This window comes from Notolabrus celidotus, chromosome 5 (assembly GCF_009762535.1).
Source record: "Notolabrus celidotus isolate fNotCel1 chromosome 5, fNotCel1.pri, whole genome shotgun sequence".
Lineage (NCBI taxonomy): Eukaryota > Metazoa > Chordata > Actinopteri > Labriformes > Labridae > Notolabrus > Notolabrus celidotus.
Genome location: NC_048276.1, coordinates 34,892,376 through 34,905,489, shown reverse-complemented (window position 1 = coordinate 34,905,489; position 13,114 = coordinate 34,892,376). Strand labels below are relative to the sequence as shown.

Genomic DNA, 13,114 nt, shown 5'->3' with positions numbered 1-13,114 from the left:
GGATAGTAACTTTAATGGGACAGGAAGAGTTAAAGTAAGAGACAGACAGAGAGAGGAGAGAGAGGGAAAGACAGGATCCCAGTGTGACAGTGTGTCAGTTCCCCTGGCAGTCTAAGCCTATAGCAGCATAACTAAGAGCTGTATATATGTGTGTGTGTGTGTGTGTGTGTGTGTGTGTGTGTGTGTGTGTGTGTGTGTGTGTGTGTGTGTGTGTGTGTGTGTGTGTGTGTTTGAGGGGGGTCTATGGCAGCGGTTCACATAGTGTTGGTCGAGACCCCTTGGGGGGTTGTGAGACACAAATAGGGGGGTCATGAGATGTCTTCCAGAATCTAAAAATAGTCAATTTTACCCATTATAGTAAAAAATATCCACAAAACTAGTAGCTACATTTAAAATAAAACCTTGAAAATAGACACATGCTCATATAGGTAGGGTCATTTTCTGCAGACCAGCTAAATGAAGCCACATTGAGTCACTTTGAGGGACAGTGAGGTTGCAAGTCTTTGACACCTATATTTTGGGGGTTGTGGGCTGAAAAGTTTGGAACCCCTGATCTAAAGTTGTGATACTGTGAAATGTTTGTAAAAGAAAAAGGCAGGACTTTGCTGGGAGAAACAATAGCAGGTGAAACAAATTACTTTCAGGTAAAACAGATATTTGTTTTTGGGACTTGGTCACTGTTGTTCATGAATGTAAGAGGGTTGTATGATTATGAGCCTGTTTATGGTTAAATATTAAATCAGCTAGTTAACATTTGAGGGGTGGACATCGAGGCGGTGCCAACCTACAAATACTTCACAACTTCTTTGTGGACCAGAGAAACAGCAGCAGTGGACGGCTCGTCTCTCTGCGCTGCAGGACTGAGAGATACAGAAAATCATTCATCCCTGCAGCCATTAGGCTTCATAACTCTCTAGCCAATGGGAGATGAGCTGACAGACACCTGAATAACTTGTTTGGTGTGATTTTTATCATTTTATCTGACAGACACCTGAATTCCTCCCCTTGGGGGATTAATAAAGTGCATTCTATTCATTGTATTCTGTGCTATTCTATTCTATTCTATTCTATTCTATTCTAAATGTAATGTTATTTTTTGTACCCTGAATAAATGAGTTACTGCACCTGAAGACAAAGACTGATGAATGTGTTTTGTATGAGTCCTTTGACCCCCAGTTTGTCTTTATTTATTGAGGCACTCTCCCTGAGGTTTATTCCTGGACTTGCCAGGAGCGTGTAGGCGTACATGAAACCCGCTGCCTGCGTGGGTTTCCCGGATGGAGCAGCGCCGCCATCTTTACGCCAGAGCTCCCGGTGGGTCTTCGGTTCAGCGGAGCGACAGAGCTGGTGCTGATCCACCAACAGGAACCTCCGAGCAGCAGCTAATCTTCCCTTTACGACGGGACGCCAGTTGCAGTCCCCCACACGAGCACCATGACGGACCGAGAGGACCTAGTTTACCAGGCGAAGCTGGCCGAGCAAGCGGAGAGATATGACGGTAAGGTGAAGGAGCAGCACTGCAGCCCCTCTGCGCAGGGGGCTTAATGCAGGTAGACCAGTTCACATGGATCTGTTGGGCGAGAGACAAAATGGCGGAGATTTCTCCCCCAGAATGAGCCAGTAACCGTTCAAGTTAACGGCTCCAGCTCACCGGGAGTAGCGGCTGGAGGTTAAGAGGAGCTGTCGGTGTCTCCTGTCTGGGTGGAGGTTTACATTCAGCTCATGTTAGTTAGCTGACAGGAGATATCACTGATAACTAGCTGAATAGCCTTTCTTCAGCCACGACACGCGTCACACAAACTATTCACAAATACAGCGGTGTGCCGCTTCACAGAGGACAGGACTTCTACCTTCTCTGAACGTGTTTCATATATTAAACCAGCTCTCAACGGAGGGCTCCCTGTAGAAACATATATTTACTAACTTGTCTCTAGTTAACGCTAATGCACCGCTCCCTCTCAACGTATAGACCCCTGAAAGCGAACTGACGCGCCTGCGGACTCGCTCCTATTCATTGTGTATTGCACGCGGCAGACGCGCTGCTCAAAGAATGCTGCATTTGATTTGCAGCGACGCAAAGCGAACACTTTCTGCAGCGTTTCTCCCTCACAACGTTACCATCATCCATTTTTAGAGAACGGAGCTATATATTTAGGTAAACTCTCACATGGGAAGTCGTTTAGTTGGAGAAGTCTAACAGATTCAGCTGGTGAGGATGCGTCCACGCGTGTTTTGGTAGAGTGGTCCAGTCTGGCAACCTGTTAAAGCTAATGAAAACTTACATTTGATGGAGTTTAATGGATGATATTCAGTGCAGGCCGGATTTAAGACTTAGAGTGCTTTGTTATCCACTTGTTTAATGTGTTAGTATAATGCTGGACAAACCGTCACTACAGTTAAACTGGACATATTCAATAAGATGTCATGCTGCTGTAATGGGTCCTTTGATTAATACTGCAACAACAATGGTGACCCAGAATGGGCGGGGCTAAAACAATGGCTGACATGTGATTTGTTATTGAACAACAGTCACCGACTGAAGTTAAGCTTTAATAAACTAACTCCATGGAAACGAGTGATAGGAAGTTTAAACCCACTACCTTAGTGAGTCTTTGACTCTTTATTTACCTAATGTCTTTACATGTTTGTTGATACTACTTTTATCTATCAGTCTGCTTGTTTATAATACATGTCAGATCAGCTCAATCTAACCTCACTCAAGTACATTTACATTACATCTTGTTTACCATGACATGCTTATCAATGTGAGGATGTGGTGTAGATGATAGACTGTATACACAATGGACAGCGTCACTCCACCTTTTCCCATTGTACAGTTTTGAAGCCATAATATCTGGTTCCAGAACGCTGCCATCATGTAAATTTTCCTGCAGCCAGAGTCTGCGCAGTAGGGAATTTGTGTGTTTCCACGGTAACAAGCTCCGCCCTACAGCGTACCATCCCGAGGTCCTACGTAGTTTCTCTCTACAGCAGCTTTAAATCAAAGTAAATCTGGATGTAAAACCCCGTTTTTTAACATCTAATAACTAACGAAAAATACACTTTTCAGAAAAAAGAGGCCTTGAACACAAAACAGTCAAATACTAACTACATATCACCACAGCATACGGATGAGAGAAACATTCGTACGACTTGTATTTATTTTTTAAAGTTTGACTGCTCCCCCATTCAAATGAATGGGGGAGACATAGTTTTTGACCTATACTGCAGCCAGCCACTAGGGGGAGCAGTTTTTGTGGCAGCCTCACTTCCACCTGAGCAAGATAACGTCTATTTTCTATACAGTCTATGGTAGGGACTCACAGCAGCATCCACTGCTCGTTGAGTAGAGTAAGAACGATACATGCTTTCACGTCAGTCTCCAAAAGTCTCCATTTAACACCAGAAAAAGTCTCTAGATTTGTCGCTGGTCTCTTTTTTGAAAAAGAGCCGCTAGAGGGGTCTGAACACTCGCTAAATATAGGCACAAAGTCGCTAAGTTGGCAACACTGGTTTAGAAAGCTCCCAACTAGTATTGAATATTCTGCCCTCAGGAAACACAGAGAGGCCCCTTCCACTCACCCTGTCTGGATTCTATTTCTCATAACTACCTGCTTACTGTACATTATCCTGACTTCTAACTACTTGATTAAAAGATCATTTTATTGATCCGAGCTCTGCGCTTCACACACCTTTAAAAATAAATGAGGCAAATGTCTCAACTTTGAACCCTGCTGCTATGATCACCACCGCTCATGATTCATAGATCGGTAACTCAAAGTTTGTCTCACCTCCTCCTCTCCTTGATAACAAAGCTGGACAGGTTCCAAGATGTAAATATCCATGTTGTTAAGCCTGCCGCATTAGCACTGAAACTAGTTTTTCCAGACTAAATGTGTCTGGACTAGTGATGGGCAAATGAAGCTTCATGAACCAGTAGTTGTATTTTTTGACTCCTCTAGATGGCGCCCTTGGTTTAAAAATAAAGGCTCAATGAATGGTAATTCAGTGTGCTTTCAAACCTTTGTTGAACAGAGAGCGCCATCTAGAGGAGTCAAAAAAATACAACTACTGGTTCATGAAGCTTCATTTGCCCATCACTAGTCTGAACTCTTTTCCGTGGATTGATTTGACATGATGTGTGATTAGTTTGTCTCTGGTGTTGATCATGTTAGTGAAAGTTAATAACCGCTGTCAAGGGGTTTGGACCAATCGTAATCAAGCATCTAACACAGCTGGAAGCTCAGTAGGAAAGCCAGGTAATAAATGATATTAACTAATAGAATAATTACTGGTGTAAGCCATAGACAGGATGGCGTTGGGATGGATGAGCCTTCCTGCAGTTGTTGTTCATCAGCTGTAATATTGAACATTTTCTCTTAATTGACTGACTGTTCCATCCTCACTAAAGTGTGCACAGCTGCTCCCAACGGCACATCCTTCATTGTGTAACGTGTCAGAGCAAGACACAGACCAAACATGGCAGCGCATCAATTTATTCCCGTATAACACATGTGCTGTGTACACAAGGAGGCTGGTGGAGAACCAGGGAACAATATCTGTAATAGGAAAAACAAACTGCAGGAGAGACGCTCTGAAGCCAAGTTTTAATATCAGGGTAATTTATCTCTCAGCACAAAGTCATTTCACTCAAGCTGCTTCTTCTCCCTTTGTCAGGGCAACACACCCCGCAAACACACGCCAAAGGGATGTGATTCACCTTTATCGGTCTGTAGCTTTATACTCAGTTGGTGATTAGGTCTGATTAATATTTGAAAATGCAGATAAATATATTGAAGTCAACATCTGCAGGGTTTGAAGGTCCCTGAAATATCAATCACTGAGCATGAGCCACAAACATCAGTGCTGCACCGTCTTCATTAATGAATCAATCATATTGGAACGTCCAAACAGTGATCGACCAATCATATCGTGTTGTCCGTCTGTAAGCAGGACAGGAAGTAGCTTTAGTCAGCCATTTGGAGTTATTTTCCTACAAGGGCTGCTTTCTGTTTTGTCTGCAGCCTCTCCCCTAACACTGTGAAAATAAAGAACCACAAAGAGTGTTAACCATCTGAGACCAGAAGTTCACACATTTCTTCTCGTCGGTATTCATTGAATAATTGTTGTTGTTTAACCTGTCTCAAGCATGGCATGGTTACAATGTGTTAAAGGAGATAGATGAGTCATACACTTGGTGTCCACTGCACACTGCTGTTTGAGTTTTGGCTGTGCAGTATCCAAGAGCATCAGTGACACCTCGATGTGAGGCCGGCTGGACTCTTACTGTGGATCTGGTCTGTGTTCAGGCTGGTCTTTTCTGTAGGTTCACATTCACCTGATGATTTTAGTCATGAACAACAATATTAACTGTCCGTCACAAGCGGCAACCTCCGGTCTCAAAATATGAAGCCCATGCGGAAGTGTGATAAACTGCAGTTCATTGAGTGTCCACTTGAGGCTGGTTGCAGAAACACTGGAAACCACATACACACCAATTCAAAAAAGACGATCTTCAGAGCAGAAATAAACATGTTTACAGCCTGGTTCAAAAAACAGCTTGGCTCTAAGTAGCTAGTTTCTCTATCGGCACACACTGTACGGGGGGGCGATTGTTTTCTAACGGGACGGTTCAGAAGATATTAAGATTCCGAGTTTTTACCCAAATAAGGACATGACTTGACTCCCGGACGGGAACACATAGCTGTTGGCTAGGACGCTCAAACCCCGTCCCTTTAGTCACACTTTGCCTGGTTGAGTTCTGCATTTCCAATATGGCTGCCGCTGTCGGTATAGCTTCTAAACAGCGCTCAGGAACAGATGATTGACGTCAAGGATACTACGTCCATATTTTATACAGTCTATGGTCTGTCACGATGGTCTCTTGACTATTAACATCCTTTGTGTTGTATCATTGAAGAGCACGTAAAACCCAAGCACCTGTTTCTCAAAGTGGACTTACCAAACCCACCTCCACCTAGAGCTGGGCGATATTGAAAATGAAGTTATGGCGATAAAATATTTCATATCGGTCGATATTGATAATTACCATGATAAATATCAAATCAGCATTTCATTTAAAAGTAAAGTCAGATGTTTGCTCCTGAGTGAAAGTTGAAGACAGTTTGTTAGTTTGTGTCTGGATTAAGTTTTCTGATGAATGACTTGAATCCATCATTTCTGACGGCGCTAACAGGAAGCAGGTTTTTTGTGTAAAATGAGAAGTTGTTTCCCACAGTGCAGTGAATGCATCACGGTTATTCAGTGTTCAGTTGTCCTACGGTCAAGGTGGACATTCAATGTGTTCACAGCAGAAGTAGTCTCTGTGCTCTTCCTTTACCCACATCCTGAAAGTATATTTAATGAAGTTTATTAAGCTAAAAGTTAGAGTCAACTCAGTGTCAGACTAACGACTCTGCTTTGAGCTGGGAGGTTTTGAGTTTTCTTCAGTGTCGCTGTCGCTTGTTTCAGCTGTGTTTACATTTCGCTCCGAACGTCTTTAAGCCCCGCCTACCTCTCACCCTGCAACATGATTGGCTGTTCAATGCAGTCGTCTTCTTTTGTCTAATGTTGGGTGGCAACTATCATCTCAGACACAATAGTGCCCCCTTTCCAGTGATTAGGAGGTGTAATTACAGGTTTATTTAAATCAAATTTTTAACAAACATTTGTCATATTGAATTCTCTCCCAGCACTACCTCCATCAGTGCAGCGCTGTCTGGACTGTTGTGTTGCAGGGCTGAGCAGCTGCTGTAGCAGTGATGCAGTTTGGTTGAAGATTAATCATACGTAGGTTTGCTTGCTAAAATGCTTGTTAAACAAACTATTGCAAAAAGACTTGTCAGCACTTGGCTGATCTGGACATGTTGGCCCATGGAAATAGTAGAAATATGAATGCTGGTACGGCTAATTGATACTGATTGTTAAGGTCACCAGCTTCTTCGTCCTAAAATATACACGAATCAATGAAACATGCATCTGTTATGAATGTCTCTAAAAATCAGGACTAACAGCACCTTGGATGTTCTGTTTTCTAGGAGGAATAGCGAAGTACTTGAACAGCAACGTCCTTGGTTTGACTGTGACCAGAATAGGGATCGGAATTGATAAGATTCTTTTGATACCAATGCCATTATGCATTCAGCTAATCAATCCAATTCTTTATCCATTCTCTTATCAACTCCTGTGGATTTTCTACTGGGACATGCATACCTTAAGTGCTCTGCTGAGACGGGAAGTTCTTGTTCACTGGTGTTCTGGTTTAAAGAGTGACCCTGTTAACTGGCAACTGTGGCTGTCGTATTTACAACAGCTTTGCAGAGCTCTCTCATGGATGCCATTAGGTTTTCATTGAAGATGTATTAATGAGCATACTTTGTCATTATATTGACATTTTTAAAGCTGCTGTGAGGAACTTTTGTTTCGTATCAATTCTGGCGCCCCCCTTGTGGACAAAGTGATACCTCTTATCTCTTGTCCTAAACATGCAAAAGTAATGTTTTCAACAAAAGCCTCATCCTGTTGTGTTCAACAGTCAACTTTATCAGGCAATGTGATTATTTTCCATAAAAACAGTCAAATAAAGGCTGTTTCTGAAGCAAGATGTCCATCATCTGGTCTGGCACCTACCCCCTCAGGGCGGTTTCAGGCATTAAAAATTACAACAGAGAAGGTGTCAGTGTTGCTGCTGATGGACTTGTTTGCTATTGAGGGTTATAAAGAGGCATCAGTATCATTTTCAGTCTGTTTCTCAGCCAGTTCAAAACTCCTCACAGGGCCTTTAAAAAACTTTTATTTAACCTTAATTAACCAGGTTGGTCCCGTTGAGATCAAAGATCTCTTTACCAAGGGAGACCTGGCCAGACAATAATCAATTCACAAGGACTCTTGGTGTTTGAACATTAGACTATAAATAATGGACGTAGTATCCGTGACGTCACCCATCTGTTTCTGAAAAGCTGTTTTGAAGCCAATCGGTGGCGGCCATATTGGAAATGTTGAACTCGACCTAACTGCTGTCGAGCGAGTGTGACGTAAAGAGGCGGGCTTTGAGCCTCCTAGCAAACAGCTACAGTATTCAGTCAAGTCAGCTGTGCCTCATAATGGGAAAACTCAAATCTCAATATCTTCTAAATTGCCGCATTATGAAAAAAATTCACCCCCGTACAGTGTGTGCCAATCAAGAAATGAGCTATCCAGACTACACTCTACACTTAACTCATTGGTTCCAGCTACTCGTATGCCTAATATTGTGTAGTTTAGTTTCCTCCTCAGTGACAGAAAAGAAAAGACAAAGATGATGTGCTAAAACGCCTTGTTTTTTTGTAAACAACTCAAAGATATCAGTTTTCTTGTTATTCTGAATGCATCTGATTAACCAGCCATGAAGTAATCATTAGTTGCATACAAATCTGTAGCAGCAGTATGATGATCATATATCAGTCATTGATGCTCAGTGAACAGTTTTCTCCCGGTGCAGAGCGAAGCTGTTTATAGCGTAGACCTCACAGGGAGCAGCTCTGAAGACAGGCTGTAGCGTTCTTTTGTAGCAACCCAAGGAGTTGGTTTCCATAAGAGGGTTCAGGAGCTGCTCGGTAGAAGGAGCTATTTTAGGCATCCCTGGCTCAGGGTGTGAAAGTCTCATTCATTTTGCCTAAAGACAATTTAACATTATTCACAGTTCAAGGTCTTCTACAGCTGAGGTCAGCATCATATGAAAGATTCACAGCTCCCTTCTGGTTCTCTGATTAAAAAAACTGAAGCAAGAGGCCTGTGTGTATTAAAACTACAACTCCCAGAGTGCACTTTGTCCAGAAACATCCGGTCAACACACCTCAGAATCTGCTACCACCGTCACTAACTACAGTTTAGAGGTGTTTTTTCGACCGCAGGGACTTTACCCCTGAACTACCTGTGCTTCGACCGGAGGAACTAGGGTCTAAATTAGTTCAGGGGTAGATAATCTCCCCCCTGAAAAGACCCTGCTTGGGGGGGTGTAGTAGTTTGTGGAGTTTACACAGAAGGAGTTCCTGGGAATGCAAACTAGTTTAGTTTTGTATTAGGATTTCAAAATATTATTTAATATATTTTTTTTTCTCCATACGTCACTGGCCTGATTTGCACAATCTACCCAGGACTTCAGCCCGCGGTCGAAACGCAGACAACAATGTGGGCACAGGAACCTTTTAATTCAGGGTAAAGTAGTTCTGGGGGCTACAAGACCCCGGAACTCTTGGTAGAAATGCACCTTAGGCTTAGAATAATGTGAATGATGAGAGAGAGAGAAAATCACAACCTGCTACTTTAACATCTTACAATCCCCCTCCATGACCCCGGTCCGTCCTGCACTCTGCTCTAAACCACAATGACCGGCCTTGTCTCCATGGTGACAGTGGAAAGTGACACAGATGCTAAAGGTTTAATGACCCGTGCAACCATCGCCACAATTACAGGCAAAACAGTTGTCAGTAAACAAAGTGAGAATCATGGCGGTGCAATGAAAAGCTACTATAGCGTTATGGCAACATGAGCGTTTACAGTCAACACAACACCAGAGACTAAAAGTGTCGCAATGATGGTGAGAGGTGGAAGAGACGGACGTGCAACTGTGATATGATGGAGGGAACTGTGCTGAAATGAAGTAATGGTTCTCAGGTCAACACTGACAACCAATCATGAGACATTCTTCTTCTTGACATTTAGTTATTAGTCGTAACCTGCATCTAGCACAATTTAAAGAAACATACACATTATTATTGTTTCATTAATGATTACAGTTAGATTGATCAGGTTTATTGGCCTGCTTTCTTACTAATCCCATGACTGTGTTGAATACTTGATTCTGATTGTTCCAAACAATCAATCCACAGAGTGTGACGAATCTATAACGTGTATAATTTCACCTCTTCCTGTTGACAATGTGGCAATAACTAGTCGTACTACCTAGGGATGGGCATTTCAAGCCAAAATACTATTCATCATCAGTTGAATAATCGAATAACCCCCCCCCCCCATATGCTCAGTCTCTGGAAATACGTGTGTAGTAGTGTGAGGTTCAGAAACTAAGAAAATCGCTGTGACTGTTGCGAATGTTTTCTTCTTCTTTTGCTGTTTAAAGCAGTTAGCATTCTTCTTCTGTTATTTAATGCGGTTAGCAAACAGCTTTAACACGCTCTGCAGCCACCGTCTGGTGGGAATACCGTATTACAACCAGGCACCGGATAAAACGATGAAAAGTTGTACTTTTAAAAGAAAGGTGAGAAAATATTTAAAGTAAGTCTTTGATTTTTTTACAAAGTGAACGAATATTCAAAAATCATTGCCCATCCTTACTACAGAGCAGACTCTGCTTTGCGTCAGGATCTTGTCTGCTCTGAAGAGATTGTATATTGTAGTATAATCACCCATTCACTATACATTATCCTTTACTGGTGCTAAATATGAGTTAGTGCCAGACACATCAGGAATTGATCAATGAAAAGCCATGAATCGGTGCATAATAGCACACGTAAATACAGGAAATACATTTTAGACCCCCACGTATCATGTGTTGTGGTCTAAGTTAATCTAACTTGATAAAACAAATTATTTATTGGCATCAAAGGCTGAGTTATACTTCTGCGTCGCCCCTACGCAGCAGGGGCTGACACGGACATGAGCACCACATACTTGCGTGTCCGTGATGCGCAGCATTCAGTTCAGTGTGGTCTCTCTGATAGCTGGTCACCTGTTTCCGGCCCCACTACAATCTCCTTTTACTTTTCCACATCGATTCAGAGCGTGTTATGTTAATCTACAGCTGATACATGTTGCTGTTTATCATACAGACATGATTACATGAAGAATAGAGGAGGGGATTAAATACACGGCCGATGAGCTGGGATCCCTGATGTGCTGTAAATACGGGAAACACAATGCAGCAGAGCACAGGGCTTGTGGTCCGCGTAGATTCTACGGGTAGTTACATTTTGGAAGAGGTGCACGTCAGCCTCTGCATAGGTACGTGAGCTACGCAGACCCCCGGCGTAGGCTACGCCGCAGATTAGAAGCAGAAGTATAAATCAGGCTTTACTCTGCAGATGGAGCTGAGGATGCAGATATTGTTCCCCTTAAATAGGACATGTAGGTCGTCTATGTATATATGCACCCCCTGCAGTGCACACTGTATGTTTTCCTGTTTGTGCCACATCCCTAATGAATGAATGGATGCATAAAGGTTGATGAAGAAGCAACTTATTACATCGACCGTGTTTATTGATGAGTGGCACTTTAATATGAGACTGAAATCCTGTGAACTGGAAAACATAAAAACCCATTCATGTCTAACTTTATTTGGTCGCAGCTTTAAAACTGTCAAACAGTTTGATCTTCTCATTGCTCTGAGATTTAAGTGCACAGTATCTTAACTACTCAGCAACCATGTTTAGTTTTAACAACTGGAAGCGCGTGCCTGATTCCCAGCATCTCAGCCACTTTAAATAATAACCACTGTGCCCAGTTAAGTTCCTCTGGACGCAGAGTAGTGAATGTGATTGGTTGCTTTATTACTGTAAACTTTGTAATGCTGAGAAAAAGTGTAAAAAGCCACAAAGAGGTCATGCGGTTTATTTGAGAGCAGGTTGGGCTGCAGGGTGAAGTGATCAGAGCAGCATAGTGCTCCTCCTGGCTTTCAACCAGCGTGTATCAGGTTTCTCCAGCGGGCTGCATCCAGCCCTGCTATTGGCCTCTGCAGATAACACCACCCTGTCTGCAAGGTAAAAGCCAGATGATTGACACTCAGCTCTTACCTCCGGGCTAGCTTTAACACAGGAGGTGTGACCGGTCTGTAGTTTATAGGTTATGTAGCATTGTTCCTTTCATTCGTGTGACATTTCACATTCAGCTTGTATTGTAGTGTGTATGCCACTGCGTGCCTCCTTGAGCTGATCCTTGTTGCTTGATTGAAGAGGCTCCGTAATGTCTGTTTCATGTCAGACTCCATGAAAAGGGTTTTTTGAATCCTCATAGCCGATCAATCTCTGGATTCTGTATTTACTCTCCACTTCCTGTCCCACTGCTTCACCTTGACCACGAGGGATTTAAAAGCATAAGATAGATGTCACATTGGCTCTAGCTGAGCACTCTGGTCGGCTACCCTTGAACGGTTCCTGGAATCGCTCTATACGTGACCATAGGAGGTGAATCTGTGCATTAGAGGAGGTATTGTTGGGCAGAGGCCCAGACACTCCATCAGTAACATGCTGTGGATGACAGAAGCTTTTAAAGGCTCCTCACTGTGATCTCAAAGCTTTAATGGAAGGACAGTGTGCTTACTAACTCTGAAGACAGAGGATTCATATACGTCCTTAAACTGAGACTGTTCTAAATATTCAACCAAATTATGAAATAACATTTTCAGATCTCTTCTAGAGGCAATGTTGGGCCATGCAAAGAAACAGACTGGATAGTAGGGATGGGCAGTGATTTTCGTATATTCAAATATTCATTCACTTTGTAAAAATCTATCTATATTTTCTCATTTTAAAAGTGCATTTATTTGAATAATAGTCGAATAGATGCCAATGATTATCCAATAGTATTTAGGCTTGAGATGTCCATCCCTACTGGATAAAGGAAGAGAAAAGGACAATAGGAGCGCTAGTACAGAAAAAAAAACTGTAATAAATTGGTAATTAGAAATTGAATTCATGAAAATTACAAAATGTGAAATAAATCAAATTTGTCCAATATTTTAAATAAGAGAAATAAATACCAGAGATGGAAAGTCATTACGCAGTTATGATTCATTTTTTCTTTAAGAAAGTAAGAAAAATATATTTAAATCTAAAATCAAGTTTAGTGTGCAACTATCTACAATAGACCATTTTGCCCCGCCCTCTGTGCATCCTTGAGTTTACATTTTTAATTTTCTTCAATCAATCAATCTTTATTTATAAAGCCCCGAATCCCAACAAACGTTCTCCTCAGACTCTTTCCAAACAGAGCAGGTCTAGACCGTCCTCTATGTTCTATTATTAACAAAGACCCAACATCAAGACAGGATCAGATCCAGTCCCATCTTACAGACAGGACTCAGTCTGATCTCATCTTAATCCACCATGAGCAGAGCACTTTG

General features: G+C 42.2%; 1 protein-coding gene across 1 annotated transcript in view; it reads left to right on the top strand.

Moving 5' to 3' along the window:
- The first annotated feature begins 1,181 nt into the window (after window positions 1-1,181).
- The window catches only part of LOC117812519 (14-3-3 protein epsilon), a 32,144-nt gene continuing 20,211 nt past the window's right edge, over window positions 1,182-13,114 (top strand). The window contains exon 1 of the mRNA XM_034683341.1: window positions 1,182-1,498. Within this exon, the coding sequence (XP_034539232.1) occupies window positions 1,435-1,498 (64 nt within the window). The 5' untranslated portion in view covers window positions 1,182-1,434. The remainder of the gene's footprint in view (window positions 1,499-13,114) is intronic.